The sequence below is a fragment of the Natator depressus genome, chromosome 25 (genome assembly GCF_965152275.1).
Source record: "Natator depressus isolate rNatDep1 chromosome 25, rNatDep2.hap1, whole genome shotgun sequence".
Lineage (NCBI taxonomy): Eukaryota > Metazoa > Chordata > Testudines > Cheloniidae > Natator > Natator depressus.
Genome location: NC_134258.1, coordinates 10,462,954 through 10,476,039, shown reverse-complemented (window position 1 = coordinate 10,476,039; position 13,086 = coordinate 10,462,954). Strand labels below are relative to the sequence as shown.

The 13,086-nt window shown below is 51.8% G+C and overlaps 1 protein-coding gene across 1 annotated transcript in view; it reads left to right on the top strand.

Annotated features, from left to right (window-relative positions):
- Positions 1–6,068: 6,068 nt before the first annotated feature.
- The window catches only part of LOC141977723 (granulocyte colony-stimulating factor receptor-like), a 29,580-nt gene continuing 22,562 nt past the window's right edge, over positions 6,069–13,086 (top strand). The window contains 3 exon segments of the mRNA XM_074939351.1: positions 6,069–6,164; positions 9,178–9,290; positions 12,259–12,342. Of these exon segments, the coding sequence (XP_074795452.1) occupies positions 12,288–12,342 (55 nt within the window). The 5' untranslated portion in view covers positions 6,069–6,164; positions 9,178–9,290; positions 12,259–12,287.

Here is a 13,086-nt window from a genome sequence, read left to right as displayed (position 1 = left end):
TCTGTGAGGTCACCCAGTCGCAGAGGCAGAACTATAACCCATGTCTCCTGAATCCCAGGCTAGTGCTCTGTCTACCAGGTAATGCTGCCTCCCTTGAGGTGGGATATTATGATAAGACAGCAAGGTAGCCAGATAAGGTCCTGGAACAATGAGCCCACCCTCTGCCCCAAGAATGGATGCCTGCCAGCTCTTAACCTTTTCACTGCCACTCTGTCTCTCAAGAGAAGGTGTCCCAACTCCTGGATTTACACATAGACCCTCGCTCTGCCTGGTGCCTCCTCAGCATACAGCTGGGCTGGCTGGCTTGGGGGCTTCCCTGCTAATAAGTAAGCTGAGATGTCTGTCTCCAGTCTTCCTATGCCTTCCCTTGCAGGCTGTAAGGGGCAATTGAATATGCAGGTGAGAGGGGAGTCAGAACAATTGTAACCTGGGGCAGAAAGAATGCGGTTTGGCTAAAAGTTCTGTTAAATTGGGAGAGCTGGAGTGCTTCAGACCCAGTTAGCAGTGGGCGTGGATGCCCAGAAACCCAACCCAACGCTTGTACGCAACGTGTATCACAACCCACTTGAGTTAGCAATGCGTTCAGTGGGGTCTGTCCGCAAAGCAGGAGAGCTATTGCATAGCCTACAGGTCCGAGCTCGCAGTTCCTATCTTGATCCAAAATCCAGCTTCAGGGACTTTGGGCCAGGTTTTTAGGCGCCTAATGATGGCGTTAGGCATCTTTAAAAACCCCATTAGGGGCCTGTGACAACGTTCCTCCTCTGCCTTGGTGGGTCCTGCGCTTATTGGCGGATTTTCTCGCCTCAGAGGTTCACGGCAGCCCTCAGTTTGGCCACTTTCGTGGCTCAAACCTGCCGTTCACTCAGCCTCATCACTGGCCAGCATGGGGAAAAGAAGAACAATAATCCCCGCAGTCTCTGCTGATCCACCTAGTGGATCGGGGAACAGGCCAGAGACCTTCCCGTCTGGTGGAACCCACAGTCCAGTTCAACTCCTCCAGTATCAAGTACGGAGTTGGGGGGAACCCGGGCCCACCCTCTACTCCAGGTTCTAGCCCAGGGCCCTGTGGATTGCAGATTCTACAGTGGCTTCTGTAACAGCTGCGTGACAGCTATAACTCCCTGGCTACTTCCCCATGGCCTCCTCCCAACACCACCTTTATTCTCACCACAGGACCTTCCTCCTGATGTCTGATAATGCTTGGTTTCAGAGTAGCAGCCGTGTTAGTCTGTATTCGCAAAAAGAAAAGTGGCACCTTAGAGACTAACAAATTTATTTGAGCGTAAGCTTCCAGCAGTACGCCTTCTCACTCTCAGCTTCTTGCACCTCTTGCTCCCAGCTCCTCACACACACACACCACAAACTGAAGTGAGCTTCTTTTTAAACCCAGGTGCCCTGATTAGCCTGCCTTAATTGATTCTAGCAGCTTCTTGATTGGCTGCAGGTATTCTAATCAACCTGCCTGCCTTAATTGTTTCCAGAAAGTTCCTGATTGTTCTGGAACTTTCCCTGTGTCCTTACCTCACTACGAACAAGGCAGACAGGCGTGCCTCTTAAATTACGGGAAGAACAAATCTGCATTCTCCCAGCCGGCTCCGAACCTCTTGCGGCTTGGTGTACACTGAAAGTTATAGCAGCATAGCTCCACCAGTCAGAGGTGTGCAAAACCCACCCCCCAACCAAATCGCGAGGCTGGCAAAAAAGCCCCTGTCGACACAGCTCTGTTGATGGAAGATTGCTTACGTCGTTTGGGCTGGTGGTGTTCCTAACCAACAGCCTATCCCCTTCTGTCGGTGTGGGTTGCATCTACACTAGCTATGCCATATAGTCTCGGTAGCGTACACATACCCTGTGAGTTCGAGGGTCTTTCAAATAGCCTCTTCTGTCCATCTGACCCACCCAGTTCAAAGGGATCTCAGCTGGAGCCATTGAGAAGGCTACGGTCTCTGACAGTGTCTCATAAAGCCCCATTCAGTTTCAGTGGCTCGTAATCGCTCCTCTCAGGACTGTGGTTTTGTCTTCACTGCCCAAGAAAGGGGTGTTTTTACTGTCTAATGTGTATTAGCTCCTCTGCTGCAAAATCCTAGTGTAGACAAGGCCCTGTCGTGTTTACCACAAAGTAGCTAGCTGAGGGCAACCACGCGCGGGGGGGGGCCCCTCGTGGCAAAAACCACAGGTGCCTTGTTTCCACGAGGATTTTACTGCTAGAGCGTGAACGCACGTGAGTTATACCGTGTAACCCCTCCCTGCATCCACCTCTTATGCAGTGAAGTCCTTGCCTGTCTCTACCTGTGGGATCAGGTGTTGCAACTGTCTGCTCCCCTCTGCTAGTCTAACATGCTGTCTTAGAAGTCAAATCCATCAATCACAGGTTGGGGTACAGGTCAATAATCCTCACTGAGCAAGCTCACAGTTGTCCCACCCTCGCTATAGAAGCAGCCGTGTCCCCTGGGAAAATATCCAAGATCTTGTCTACACACACAAATTGCACCCCCTTTAGTAGAGTGGTAGAGTTAAAGCACAACTCCCCTAAGTGTGGACACACTACTAGCGGAACTAGTTGGACTGGTGTAAAATCTGTGTGTAGACCAGGCCCAACTCAATTACTCTCCCACCCTCCCTTCCACAGAATATGGGAAGCAGCAAGGCGGTTTAAAGCCACTCCCATCCAGCTCCCTGCCATGCCCAGGAACAGGGGCACTGAGAATCAGGTCCCAAGTGTCTCAAATTACACTGCCTATATCTACCTGGATCTGAGTGAAATCTCTCCCCAGATCTATCATAATTAATTAGGATAAAAAGTTCAGAAGGGATATTAAACCTCAGGCTTCAGGGCTTAAGCCAGTTTCTAACTATTAGGGGACAGGATAAGATCCAATGAGGGGGCCAGATTATCCCAGATCTGCTACTGTGGGGTTCTTACACCTTCCTCTACAGCAGTGGCTCTCAATCTTTCCAGACTACTATACCCCCTTCAGGAGTCTGATTTGTCTTGCATACCCCAAGTTTCACCTCACTTAAAATGGCTTGCTGACAAAATCAGACATAAAAATACAAAAGTGTCACAGCACACTAGTACTGAAAACTTGCTGACTTCCTCATTTTTACCATATAATTATACGATACATCATTTGGAATATAAATACTGAACTTATATTTCAGCATATAGTGTAGAGAGCTGTATAAACAAGTGATTGTCTGTATGAAATTTTTTAGTTTGTCCTGACTTCACTAGTGCTTTTTATGTAGCCTGTTGTAAAACTAGGCAGATATCTAGATGAGTTGACGTACGCCCTGGAAGACCTCTGCATATCACCTGGAGTACGTATCCTCCGGTTGAGAACCATTACTCTATGGCATCTGGGGCTGGCCACTGTCAGAGATGGGATACTGAACCAGATGGACCTTGGGTCTGATCCAGCCTGGCAATTCCTGTGTGCACATTCTGTCTGGCCCTCTGTCCCCTTAGGATCTCCAGGATTTGATCTGCTGGGAATTCCTCAGCCAGTAAACCCATGCCAAGCTTATCGATTATTTCCAAAGATAATTCACACCTAGACACTGATCATTTTCATGCATTTGCTAGACGCTGGAGCTGTTTTTCTCAGCCTTCCGTATTTTATGCAGCCAGCCACCTGAATGATTAGGCTTTAGCTGTGAAATACAGCTCTCAGCTCCCCTTGTTACCTAGCAGTTCCATGGCACCAGCTGTACTATTCACCCTGGCTTTATAGGGATGTTCAAAGTCTACTCTGCATCCCACGCAGCCCCCCTACTGATGTGCGGCTGGCGAAGTTCGCTAGTCATGGGTGGTTGGAAATTAGCAGAGCGTCAACTTCCGGGCATGACAGTTCGTGTGACTGTCTCTGTCACCTGCCAGCCTTTCTTCTGATATAAGTTCTAGGTAAAGCGGGGCACCAATACACAACTAATTCTAGAGGCCCAAAGCTCGCGTTGGGAGAGCAGCCGTCTGGACAGAACCATGGGCCGCTGTTAAGGCTCAGGAAACTCTGCAAAGTAAAGTCTAGGTGAGCCTTTCCCTTTTGTGGCCCGAGTGCCTACAAAATGTTGGGATCTGTCCATAGACTCTACATCAGGTGGGAAATGCTTAAGAATCTCTTCTCACCTGTCTGTTTTCTCCACTCTGCCTTTACAGCCCATGGAGAACTGGTCCCCCCCCCTCTCGGGTTCCAGTCAGAAGTGGTAGATGTGGGACGGGGATTTTTTCTGAAGTGGGTATCTTCATCCCTGCAGAACACAGTGGAATCCAAGGGAATTAACTGTTGTTGAGTTGCCCAGGTGATGGAAGGGGGACACTGGATCATGGACAACAGACCCTAACTCAAGAGGAATTGCCCTAAAAGTGGGCTGGAGGCCAAGCATGGCTGGGACTTAGGAGAGCCTGAGTTGTTAGCTCCAGGCAGTACAACCCAGGAGCCAGGGAGCGATCCGGCATCAGTCTGTGTCCAGCAGCCTCTGTAAAGAATCCTTTGTCACAGGGCTGGTCCTCTAAGAGGAGATGGGGCTCAACCCCACCTGTGACATACTAAATCTGCCTCTCTGGATCATGTGACTCAATCAGCCCTCTGGGATAGATAAAGGAGCAGACTGGGGAATGCAATAGAGACTTTAGCAGAGAGCAGGCAGGCTCCTGCTGCAGGAGACCCTTTGGATAAGTTTACACTGCATTAAACCTGGATCTGTTGGAACTGGGTTCGTAGAGCTGGTATTTCCAAGCCTGTGCTTGAGCATTCACACTGCATTGTAAACCTGGGCTTACCGCTGCTGGACCCGTCTCTCACAGCTGTGCTAAGGCATCCACTCTGCACTGCATGGCCCTTCTGACTCAGGTCTGTGGCCTGAGCTGCATCCACACTGCAAAATGACAGGGCTTGGACCTGAGACACAGCAAGACTCGGGCTCTGACCCCTGCCCTCAAGCAGGGTCCTAGGACCCAGGTCCTGAGTGCTTGCTGACCCAAGTCAGACTGATTTGTGTGTGGATGGAAGCGGCGGGGCTTGGGCTCAAGTCTGAGTCTAACCCGAGCTTAGTGTGCAGTGTAGACACAGCCAGGAGGACAGGACTCGCTGAATAGTGGGGAAGGACGAATGGCTGAATGCTGAGGGCTTTGTTTTGAAGGGCTGTGATAACCCAGGGCTTTATTGGCCAAGTGGGTGGCATTTATGGAGGAGCTCTGAGGAGAGGGAACTGCAGGTGAAACAGCAGCTGGGCTGCCCCATGCCAGGAGGGAGGTGCTCTGGAAGTGGCTTGGCTACCCCCTGTATAATCACTACAGCTGAGACCCAGTGACCAGGCGCGCTCTGTGGATAGACGGGGCGAAGGCCGTGAGGGTGGAACCAGTTTTGCACACTGCACTGGGACCACTTCCCCCACCTCGGAGGCGGAGGGGGGAACAGCTGTTTAATGCCCTGAACTGAACGCTAGGGGTCGGCCGGTCATCCCCAAACTCTGGGCAAGGTCAGATCCAAATCCAACCTTTGCAGCTGAGCCCTCGTCGTCCCAGAATGGGCTGACCCAAAGCCTGGGACAAAGACAGCGCTGATCTGCACAGGGGGTTGGATATGGAGCCCAGTGACGTGCTTGTCCGGAACGGCTTAGGCCAGGAAGGGAAGGAAACTCCTGTGTCCAGCTCAGCCCCCTGGGAGCAATTCAGGAGAGGTCGGGGTAATGAGGCCGTTGGGAATCTGGCCAGGATGCAGCTCTGGTTCCCTGGGAAGTGGGATCAGAGCCTGTAAGAGGGAGCTAACTACCTGCCCTTCTGTGGTGTCTGCAGGACAGACGAGAGGAAAAAGCACCTGGCGGCTGCAGAGCACAACTCCGGAGCGTGGGCGGCTCTCCCCCAACCTGGGCTGTGCCCGGGTCGCACAAACCCAGGAAGCTGCTCGGTGATGCTCAGCAGAAGAAATTGCTCATCCCTGGTAGTCTCCTCCTCTTTATATTGATTGGTCAGGGCCGAGATTTACTCCCCACCCTCGCACCCAGCCCTGCTGCTTTAAACCTATAGTCTGAGAAGCCCCCTCCTCACTGTCCCCTGTGGGCTGCATGTGGGGGTATTTATAGAGGGAGCCCGGCAGCCCCAGCTCAGGGGCTGCAATCTCCTCTGTTGGGGGGACACCGACAACTCTACCCAGAGAGCAGCAAAGGTAAGGGCTGCCTTAAATCGACACTGTCCACAGAAGAAAGTGTTGGCAGATCCAGGGTGTGAGGGATGCAGAGCTCAGGGCTAGGAGCTCTGGACTGCACCTGCCAGGAGAGTGTACAAATGTCTCGGTGGCTGCTAGAAAACAGAATGAATGTAGCAAAGTCTGTGAATGGGTGAGGAGGAGAAGCGAGGGAGGGAGAGTGTGTGTGTGTGTGTGTGTGTGTGTGTGTGAGAGAGAATATGGGTGTCTGTTAGGCACAGACATCCATTTCTCCTGTGAGAAGTGTGGGTTACACTTAAGTTAAGGCTAAACCTCCATTCCTAAAAGGGTTGTTAAGTGATTCATCGCTCTTATAAATGTGTAGCCAACAGAAGTCGGCTGTGTTCTAGCTGCTTATTGCCACATCAATAGAAAGTGTTATAGGCAGTTCTAAGCTGCGGTTATAAACAACAGGCTGGACTCCAGAACAGTTGAATACCCATTTATTAACCCTTCATGAACTATTTGTAAATGGCATGTCAATATCCAGTGTGACTGAGAGGGGGGTGTATTTTGGGAGCTGTACGTGTGTATTAGGTGGAATGTGTGTCTCTAGTAGGAGAAGTATGGGGGGGTGTTAGAAGAGGAGGAAAGGATCTGAAACTTAGTGGTTTGGAGTTTAATTAAAAAGAAAGAAAGAAAGAGAAAGAAAGAAAGAAAAACCCACCGTTGAATCTGGCTGCCTCCCTGCCCCTCCCAAGTGCCCGTGGCCCTTCAATCTCTGATGTTTGTTTCTCTGATTTCCCTCTGGCTGCGATCAGGGCTGCTGGGAGGTTTTCCTAGCACCACATCCCATCCAGGCAAAGAGCACCAGACTCTCCCGAGGCATCTGTGCCCATCAGCCCCCATCTCCTCCCCAAAGAGCTCTGCCTCGCTTAGAGACGCATTTGAATCAGCCCCCTCTGAATCTGCCCAATTCACCCACCCTTGTATACACCCCACTCCAAGCTAGGTCTTCCCCAGATTGCCATGCCCCCAGGACCCCCATCCCTCTGGATCCCCAAAGCTGATGGCCAGGGTCATTCTGCCATTAAGAATTACATTAGGTGCGGTTTATTGAGTAGGCACAGTAAGTCCCACCCTCTGGGGTAGTTATCTGACCCCCCCCCCCCAACCATAGTACCTGAGCGTCTCACAATATTTATCCTCCCAATGTCCCTGTGAGGTAGGGCAGTGATCTCCCCATCATGGTACAGATGGGGAAACTGAGGCACAGAAAGGCTAAGTGGCCTGCCCAAGGTCACACAGGGAGTGTCTGTGCTGTTGAAGGACAGGGTTGTGGACAGCTGCTGCCCATCGACTGCTAGGGTGGGTCTAGGTCAGATTTCTCAGTGGCTGATCATTGCTGTGAAGTGGGTGATGGTGTTTAAGGCTGCACCCCAAGGTTGAACTGCAGCCCCTGCCACCCGAACGGGGTTACCCAGGTATACCTGTGGGCAGAATTTGGCCCTGGCAATTCATCTATCTTGGGGTCTTACTCTGGCACCCATCACCGTGGTATCTGAGCGCCTTCCATGTAAAATCAATAGGGGGAGTTAGCATAGTGCAGCAGTTCCCTGCCACCTCTGAATCCCAGGGGGGCACCTAATGCTTCTGCTCATCTCAGTGGGAATCCCAGGGGCTCAGCTCCTGTACAGATCAGTCCTCAGCTGACACAAACTTCTGCGGGAGGAATAACATTAGGACAGAAACATCTCTCCATTCTCCTGCATAATATCCCTGTAATGTGCCTTCCCGGGCTCCGTAACCCCAGTCCCCGCCACCAGCGCTCCACATCTGCCCCCAGCCCACAGAAGTTTTAAACAGGGAGCATCGTTACCAGCCACGATTATCCGTTTGTCACAAAGCTGCCGATCCCAGCAGAGTGCCTAAGCCGCCTTGTGCTTCTCATCAAGCTGCTGCTTTTGTAGCTTTATGGCTTCCGCTGAAGACTTAATCTTTGATTGGGGACTGGGTAATATCCTGCCCCGATCCTTGGTGAATGTTTAAAATTCGCTCCTCGCGCCGCCGCGTTTTAATTGACGGGGCTTTGTTATTGCCTGTTGTTCTAATTGTAAGTGATTTGTCGTCGTCCCCCCCCCCCCCCCGGCGGGACAGAAATATCAGAGTAGTTGTTATTTCCTGGGGTTTGTATTGTTCTTTGTTGTGTGCTTTTCTTTCCCCCGTAAAGAGGGAGGTTTGCTCATAAAAATGTAAGAAGCGAAATAAAGGGCAGAAAAGTAGCTTAAAAATCATCAGCACTAGAACTGCTTCCATTGGACCTGGGGGCGAGAGCTCAGCTGTGTCACTGGACCAGATTCAGAGGGGATGTGAAGTAGCTCTTGGTGTGCTAACAGGCTGGTCTTATGGTTAGGGCCCTGGGATGGGCTTCAGCGTGCTGGGGTTCAGTTCCCAGCTGTGCTACTGACGATGTGCCAGACCTTGGGCAAGTCATTTGATCTCTCGGGGGTGGGGGCTCAGTCCTCTATCTGCAAAATGAGGGACACCAATCTGTGCCTTCTGTTTTGACCATAAACTCTTCAGGGCAGGGGCTGTGTCTATACTGTGCCTAGTGCAATGGGGTTCGGCACTTGGCCTGGAACCTTGAGATGCTGGTATAATTCAAATAATGATCAGCTATGAGCTATCCCTTGCACTAGGACTAGCTTGGCCATACTGACACCTGTCTGCCCATCCCCTCTGAATTCGTCCCTTTGCGTCTCCAGCGTAAGGCTCATCTGTGCAGCACCTTTCTTTCCAAAGGATCCCAAAGCACTTTACCGAGCTGGTTCTGAGCAGCCTTCGATTGAGGGCTGGTCTGTTTGCACAGGGGCAAGGGCACACCCCTCGCTGGTAACGTCTGGTCGGTGAGGCCGCTCATTTGACATTTAACTTATCTATGTCTAACTCTGGGGCCCAGCCAAGATGATATGTGCGTGGATTAGCCAGTTCTCATGTTACATGGCGTGTGCATCTTATTTCTTTTAATTTCCAGCAGCAAACCAGAGGGAAAAGTGCATTTGGTACCTGATGCTGTAGGATAATGATGGGAAAGCACCGGTTTTAGGAAGAACCCCTCCTCTCACTGATCCTGACTGTTCCTAGCAGGTAACCCCATTGGAATGGGCTACGGGAGAGATCCCACTTTTCAAAAATCAACCTTCCCCCAGTGGGAGGTCGGTGCAGGGAAAGATGCAAAAGCATTGGCTGGGTGGAGGGGGGGAGGCAGATATTCTGGTGCCATAAGGAGGGGCAGTAAGGAATGGCCTGGGAGTGCTAGTTATGGGGGAGCAACCAGCTGCTCCAACCCCAGCTTTACCCACCAGGTGGTGGTGTAGGAGGTGGGGCAGGATGCTGGCTGTGGGAGCGGTTAGAGCTTTTCCAGGCCCAACCCTAGGGAGACTCGCTGGCGGGAAGGGAGCGGGAGCAGTGCTGTGGGGGTGAGGTAAGAGTGCTGGCTGCATCGGAGGGTGGGAGAGCACAGGGCGTTGCTGCTCCTCTCGGGACCGGTGAGTGAGCCTGTTGCAGAGCTGAGCGGCTGGGTCACGTCGCCGTGATGCGGAGGGGACGGCAGAGGGGCCTGGTGATCTGCAGTCATCTGGACAAACAGAATGAACCCAGGGCTTCCCCCTCCCTGGGGCTGCTCACTTGGGGCCTGATTCAAAACCCACTGAAGCCAGCTGGGGTCTCGCCTACACTGGAATTTTCCTCTTTGAACCCCAGACAACGGCAGAAACGTTCCGGTTTGGGTCCCCCAAGGAAAGCCCCTCGCTCTGTGTTTAGATCGTCTCCGTTTTCCCTGGGTTCCTAAATCACGTTTAGGAGCCTGATGTGAGGCTGAAAAGGCTGGCGAATGTTCTTAAGCTCCTGGAAGGGATACAAGGTGGTCTGGGGCTGTGGAGCGGCTGGGGCTGGGCTCCAGGGGCTTTGGGGTTTTATTCCTACCTCTGCCACTGACTCAACAAGCGTCCTTGGACAAGTCACTTCCCCCTACTCTGGGCTTCCGCTTCCTTGTCTAAGAATGGAGTAATAATATTTCCCTAGTTCCCAGGGTGTGCGGGGGTGGGCAGTGAGTCTGTAATTAGTGTCTGAAGTGCTCTCCTTGGCAGAAAGGAGCCATGTGAGTGCAAACTATTATCATGACTAAAGCTTCAGTAGACATCTGGGCTTAGTTGCCCATAAAACTCTCCTCTGTAATCACTCTTAAAAGCATTGAAGAGCTAGTAACTTGCTGTACTAACTGGAGTTTGCCATTCAGTCAAATCTCCCATCTTCACAGAGCTTCCTTCTAATTAGAATTTAATTCCTGCAAGGAGCAGGAGAGCTCTTGCTTTTGGACTTGGATTTTAATCCCCCCCCACTTGCTTTAGCACCCAAGGGCCAGTGCATTTCCTCCGCTTCCTGTTGGAGTCTGAAATTGAGTTTTATTACCGGTGGAGGGGAAAGAATCGACACCAAATACGTCTCTGGGAAGAGACGCGTGAGCAGATCTTGTAGTGCAAAGAGACCAGAAGCCCAACGACCAGGCTCTCATCCCGAGTGTAGATCTGGTTTTCTGACGTCCCAGCTCTTGGTGGGATCTAGTCCCAGTGCAAGCTGCTGGAACACCAGAGGCACTGAAGCGCCCAGGGGCTTGCTAAGCTAAGGGTGGCTTCAGTCCAGCCTTTGGTCTGTCAGTGCCAGTAGGAGAGAAGCAGCCGCAGCGTTTCATCTCCTCGTGCAGTGCTTGGAAGAGGCTAATGGCGTTTCCAGCACTCCAGCCACGTTCTGCAGCTGCCTGCTATTCAGTGAAGGGAGATTTAAACCCGTTGCTGCCTGAGCTGGGGATGTTAGTGATTCATTTAATTACAATAGGGATCCTGAAGGCATATGCACATCACGGTGCAGGGTGTCAGGAGACCCGCTCCAGGCTTCGTTAGCCTGAGGGGAGCTGTCCCAGCACCATGGAAATGCCTCCTTGGCTGGCACCCAATTCCATGTGGCTGGTGGATCGAGGCAGATGTGAAATCACTGTCCCTGCTTCCCCAACCCCCAAGCCCACCCTGCGAGACAGTGAGCAAGGAGCATCCCATGGGCCTGCGCTCCCCACTGCTGAGGAGTTCTGTATTCTCCAGGGATCTCAAACTCAAATCGCCACAAGGGCCACATGAGGACTAGTACATTGGCCCGAGGGCCGCATCACTGAACCCGCCCCCGCACTGCGCTGCCCCCGGCCCTGCCCCCACTTCACCCCTTCCATGAGGCCCTGCCCCTGCCCTGCCTCTTCCCACCCCTTCCCCAAATCCCAGCCCCTTCCCTGCCTCTTCTCCTCCTCCTCCTCTGAGCGCATGGCTCCCCGCTCCTCCCCACTCCCTTCTGGAAAGCACTAAGCACCTCCAAACAGCTGTTTGGCGGCAAAAAGCGCCTGCAGGTAGGCAGAGGAACGGGGACATGGCATGCTGGCGGGAGGGGGAGCAGGGGGAGGGGAGCCTGGCGGGCCACAGGAAATAACTCCGGGGGTGCGGGGAGCTTGATGGGCCGCAGGAAATAACAGCCACGTGTTTGAGACCCCTGGTATACTCTATATGTATTCCGGTAGCACCCAGAGGCCCTAGTCAAGATCAGGGCCCCTTTGTACAAACACACAGTGAGAGACGGTCCCTGCCCCTAAGCACTTACAATCGAAACAGCCCAGAGAGACACAGGGTGTGAGAGCCCCATTTTACAGGGGAAGAACTGAGGCAGACAGAAAGTGGCTATTGGATTTATTTAGGCTCTTATACCATGCCCATCATCATGGTATCTGGGTGGTCCCTACAGGTTCGTGGCATTAAAGCTGCTTCTGTGTGTAACTTTCTAGCCCGGCTTATCCCAGAGCTGGGAGGCAATTCTTGCTGAAACCTGTTGCCTTGGTGATACGTCTGAAGCTTTTTGAGGGCCAAGGTCTCCTCTTACACTGGTGTGAAAGGGCGATAAGTTAACTGGCTTCCATGGTGTTACTCCTGATTCACACTGGGCTAAGGGAGATCAGGATCAGATCCCCCAGGTCTCCTTTATCCTCTTTCTCCGCCCAACCCCCATTTATTTTTTTTTAAAGGTTTTCCACCAAAGCTGTAATTCACGAGAATGTGGCTGAATCTGATGCTGTCCTGGATCTTCTCACTTGGCATCTCCAGATCCGGTAAGAAAGAGAGAAGGGAGGAGGCAAGTCGGGGGGAAGGGAACATGGGAAGCAGAGTGTAAATTAAAGCAGCCCAGAGGTTGCTCTAACTCACACCGGCGGCCAAGCAACAAGCCCAAGGATACAGTAGGTGCAAAGGTGGCTTAAGGTAGTGGTTCAAGTGCCCCTGGCAGTACACAGAGGTCTTCTGGGGGTACATCAACTCATCTACACATTTGCCTAGTTTTACAACAGCGTATATAAAAAGCACTAGCAAAGTTAGTACAAACTACAATTTCATACAGACGATCACTTGTTTATACAGCTCTATGTACTATACACTGAAATGTAAGTACAATATTTATATTCCAGCTGATTTATTTTACAATTATATGGTAAAGATGAGAAAGTCAGCAATCTTTCAGAGTAACAGTGTGCTGTGTCACTTTTGTATTTCTATGTCTGATTTTTGTAAGCACGTAGTTTTTAAGTGGGGTGAAACTTGGAGTATGCCAGACAAATCAGACTCCTGAAAGGGGGACAGTCATCTGGAAAAGTTGAGAGCCACTGGCTTAAGGCCACCTTATCTTTTGCCTCCCCATCCCTTTCCCAAGTGCAGGAGTGGAGTCACTGAGACCCGCATCCAAAGCATGGCTCAGGGAGACTGAGAAATACTCAGAGGAGCGCAAATATCTTGAACACAGGGAGCAACGGAAGAGGCTGAACTGGATGGACCAGGTCACCTCTGGCCCCAACACCTACTGA